The sequence below is a fragment of the Rutidosis leptorrhynchoides genome, chromosome 3, assembly GCF_046630445.1.
Source record: "Rutidosis leptorrhynchoides isolate AG116_Rl617_1_P2 chromosome 3, CSIRO_AGI_Rlap_v1, whole genome shotgun sequence".
Lineage (NCBI taxonomy): Eukaryota > Viridiplantae > Streptophyta > Magnoliopsida > Asterales > Asteraceae > Rutidosis > Rutidosis leptorrhynchoides.
In genome coordinates this window covers 641,110,250-641,114,930 of record NC_092335.1, presented here as the reverse complement: position 1 = coordinate 641,114,930, position 4,681 = coordinate 641,110,250, and the positions used below count along the sequence as shown (strand labels likewise).

The window sequence follows — 4,681 nt, the reverse complement described above, 5'->3', positions numbered from 1 at the left end:
CTTCATTTTATGGTTTATTTTATTTGTAGTTAAATTGCTCATATATGTAACGCCGTAACGATCAGCTTACTATTATTGTTGATATGACGTTAATTGTCATTTTTTTAATTAGCTTATATTGTTCTTCGGGTCTTGGGGCCCTTTTTCTTGGCATCGTTCGGGGCACTCAAATTCTCGGGATCGGCCCTGGGTTTGTGGTTCCTTCATCTATTGATAAATGTTTCCTATTCACTATTTCTATGCTATTCGTTGTTTTAGTCAATAATAATAAAATAATAATAATAATAATAATAATAATAATAATAATAAAAGAGAGGGAGAAACAGAACAAACCCAAAACCAAAACATAATCAAACAAGTATGATACAACATTTTATATCTAGATAATAAATCACAAGTTAAACCTAAAAAAGTTGTTATATTTAAAATTTCGAAGATCACAAAAGATAGACATCTTTTGAGTGAGTGATTAAAAATAAAAATAAATAAAATATATAACATAAACATCATACTCGATAGTCATAATAGTATCTTTGGCGCTGGCTGATCATCTATCTCCTTTGCCAATTATTTGTGTAACTTGGGAAATTAGTTATCCCAATTTTCTCTTCAATCACAACATCAGGTAACAATATTTTAAATTTGTTTATCCCAGATGAAGTAATACGCGGGCAGTTTGTCATGTATAGCACCGATAACCTTTTGCAACGGCCATTACCCAAAGCTAATAATCCTTCGTCACAAAGGTTTGCGCAGTCGTTCACATGTAGTCTCTTCAAGTTCCAACAATGACTTGCAATTGATCTCCAACCACTGAGCCCGATTCTAGAACATTTCGATAAGTTCAACTCTTCCAATAAACTACACCCTTTTGAAATTTCTTCAATGATACGATCCGTAACATAGGAGCATAAACCACTACTTTGATTCGGTGAAAATGCAAGGATTTGTAGTGGTCTACCAATGCTTGAACCTATTCCCAACAAACCACGTTTGTCCGTAGAATGCTTAGTTGAATAAGAAATATCTAGACAACGAATACAGCTTCCAGTTGTATATTCATTTGGATAAAGAACATGAGAATCTGCTTGTAAATAGTCCAAATTTCCCAATAAACAACGTCGTTGTTTACTGGATGAATTTACTACATTAACGACTTTATCACAACCAGATATTTTGAGTATTCGAAGTCGTGGACAGTTTTGTCTAAGAGACACGATTCCAACGTTGGTTATGTCAGAGCAACCAACAAGACTCACGCCTATTAAGTTTTTACAAAATTTGGTTAACGTTTCTAATTCACTGTCCGTAATGGCGGAGTTACATAGATCAATAAACAATATCGATGAAGGTGGTGACTCATCAAAATGCCTCCTATAACGATGATGAAGATACTTACTAAGGACGACACTTGTTGGAACATCAAGGTTAAGGTTGTTGTATGGCTTACTTAACAACTTGGTTGTTTGACTTGTAGTAGTAACATCATCCAAACATTTATTATAAATCGGAGTCGGACTTGCGATATCAAGAAAACGATGACATGTTAGAACAAAATTCTTCTGATAACTGTGACTCGTTAGGCAACAATAATTTGGATCACAGGATTCGGTTAGTTTTTGGTAAATCAGGCGCAAAAGGTCATCAGGAAGTTGTGTAATACACAAGCAGCAGCTACTTACATCCATATCTTAAATAAAACTGGATCAATTAATCAATCAATCCCAATATTACTTGCTGCAAATAAATATAAGTAGATGGAAACAATAATATATACATTATTTTATTTATTTAATTAATTAGATAATATAAACATGATGATGAACTAATTAAATAGTTTCAATCGACAATTACCTTAACGATGGTAAGCGCCTCAATTCGTAACCTGGTGTCCTCCGATCTGTTTCACAATTGTTTGGTTTTATAGAAAGAAACGATAACAAATAGGGTTGTCGGTTGTCCAACCTACCCTAAATAAAAAGCAAGAATAAATAAAATTTGACATGTCGTCGTTCATTGCCTCTTTTACCCTTCAATTTTTTTTCTTTTCACATGTTTAGTCCACAAAATTATCAAATCTTGCTTAATACTCCGTATATCTTATGCGCGGACAACATGTGCCATGCACGGATAATTTAAAAAATTAATTGTAATTACTTTGCTACCCGTAATAACTAATAAGTTATGTCGTTAATTCAAATACTGCAACTTTTTCTTTTTCTTTTTTGACAAAAAACAAAAAGTTTTAATCAATAACAATTCTCACGAAATTGTGAAAATTGAAAGAGTACAACACATAACTACACGGGCTTACTCAATAGACTTGCACCATACGCCAAATAGAGAAAAACCACTTTAAAAAAAACAAAATATAATAGTACAAGGCTATTACAAAACAAATCAAAGACTAATAATAAAAGCCTTCATTGCTTTCAGTAGCATTTCCGGACTTGCCATCCACACACAAATTTGGTGAGACTCGCACTGATCATATACATAGCATTGTATATGTATATTTTATTTGCTAAAGGCTAAAAACAGAAGTTGCGCGAAGTATATTCAAAAGGCTTGACATATCCGCTGAAGGTAGACGTGCAAAAAACCGGGTAAAACCCGGTTCCCGGGTTTTAAATAACCGGGTAAAAAAAACCCGGGTTTTTGAATACCCGGTTCCGGGTATACCCGGTTTTTTCGAAATCGGTTTTTTTTCGGTTTTTAACGTTCGAAATCGGGTTTTTTCGGTTTTGAACCGGGTATTAGCGGGTCGTTTTTTCGGGTTTTTCTGGAATTTTTTTCTCTCTTTTTCCGGTTTAGTTTTTTTACCGGTTTCAGATTTTTTCTGGATTTGATTTTTATCGGTTTTGACTTTGATTTTTGTTCGAGCATTAATAAAGATAATTATTTAAACAATTTAAAAATTATAAACAATACTCATTAATAAATACTCTCTACAACTATATAAACAATACATAACTTATCTGGTAAATAAAGCATCACATAACTTTTATTTAAACAAATACATTAATACAACTTAAAAATAATAAATATGAATACATTTCGAGCTTCGGCAAGGCCATCACCCGAAAACGTATTCGTGAACTTAAGTATATCGAGCTTCGGCATGGCCATCACCCGTTATACTTAAGTTTCATCTTCCTCGTCTTCATTATTTTCATATATGTAGTTTAACATTTCTTGTACATCTAGGGATTCTGGGTCAAGGTCTTCAAATTCACCTTCATCCAATTCGGTATTAGGAGGTGATATCCCTTGATCAACTTCTTCTCTAATAATACCGTCTTCCACGTCTTGTAATATTGGACCTTCCAACGTTTCTTGATCTTGTATCCTATCTACACCATCCAAATAATCTTTCAAACAAACACACGTTTCCACGGCTTCAGGTGTTAGTCTTGACCTTCTTTCGGATATAATTCGACCACTAACAGAAAAGGCCGATTCGGAAGCCACCGTAGAAGCTTGGACGGATAGTAAGTCACGAGCCATAGCGGACAAAATTGGAAATGTAACTTCCCTTTCTTTCCACCAAGCCAAGATGTCAAACTTTTCAAATTGTTCGGGACTTATATTATTTACAAAGTTCATAACCATATATTGTCCCAATTCACTTGATGGAGCCGATGATCGTTGACGCTTGGTAGCCTCATCACGTATACTATTATAAAGGCTTATATTTATGTCGCTATAAGTTCGCGACGATCCGGCTCGCATTGAGTCAACAATTGGGTTTTGTTGTTGACCATATTTGGAAGCGTAAAGTGAAAATAATTTTTCAAAATTATCTTTAAATTTAAAAACTTCTTTAGGTATATATTCCGGTTCATATGTATTTTCGTCATTCCCATCCTCTAAACCCAAATTTTCTAGTACGGACCTTATTAAATATTCTACGCCTCCAACATTTAAAGTTGGATTAAGCGCGGCAGAACAAGTAAAAACTAAAGGTAAACTACCAAAATATTTTATAAATTTAGCTTTCATAACGCTAGCCACTTTTTGAAACATTTTACTACGTGAATTTCCAAATTCGTTTAATTTAAACGTCATTAAATAAAGTTGGTTTAAAACTAGTGGGCTAGTTGGGTAATAAACACCCGATAATATAGTTGTTGCCGTTTTAAAAACTTGTAAAAAATTTGTAAGTTCAATTAGTTTATTCCAATCTTGGTTGGTTATAGAAACGGACTTATTTCTAGCAACAAGTTGTTCATTAAAATCGTTTAAAGTACTACATTGTCGTATTATATTTTCAAACATTAAACAAGTAGAATTCCATCTAGTATTATTATCATAGCAAAGTCCTAGGACGGGTTCATTAATTTGTTTACAAAAGCGTCTATAGTTTGCTTGTCGTTCGTTGCTCGAACTATATATTGTGACTAATAAAGTTTTAAATTTTGATTTTAGTTTATCACATATTTTTAATGCCGCTTGTACGGACAAATTTATAATATGAGCAACACAACGAGAATGAAAAAAGCACCATCTAACTTTGGTTTTAAACGTAATTTTAATAATTCCATAGCTCTAGTATTATTAGAGGCGTTATCAAGCGAAATAGAAAAAACTTTATCATCTAGATTATATTCAAGTAAAGTGTCACTTAAAATTTTTCTTAAATTATTTCCCGTATGGGGATAACCAAATTGTTTAAAAGCAA

The 4,681-nt window shown here is 33.0% G+C and overlaps 1 protein-coding gene across 2 annotated transcripts; it reads right to left on the bottom strand.

The window, feature by feature from the left end:
- Positions 1–429: 429 nt before the first annotated feature.
- Positions 430–1,935, bottom strand: LOC139899110 (F-box/LRR-repeat protein 12-like). 2 transcript variants are annotated; one of them, XM_071881928.1, is made up of 2 exons: positions 1,855–1,935; positions 430–1,701 (listed from the first exon to the last, which is right to left on the bottom strand). In XM_071881928.1, the coding sequence occupies exon 2, from the start codon at positions 1,686–1,688 to the stop codon at positions 552–554; it is 1,137 nt and encodes a 378-aa protein (XP_071738029.1). In that variant the 5' UTR covers positions 1,689–1,701; positions 1,855–1,935; the 3' UTR covers positions 430–551. The 2 variants fall into 2 exon arrangements, with proteins under 2 accessions (XP_071738029.1, XP_071738028.1); XM_071881927.1 differs by having other exon boundaries at positions 430–1,737; positions 1,855–1,921.
- Between the last annotated feature and the right edge of the window lie 2,746 nt (positions 1,936–4,681).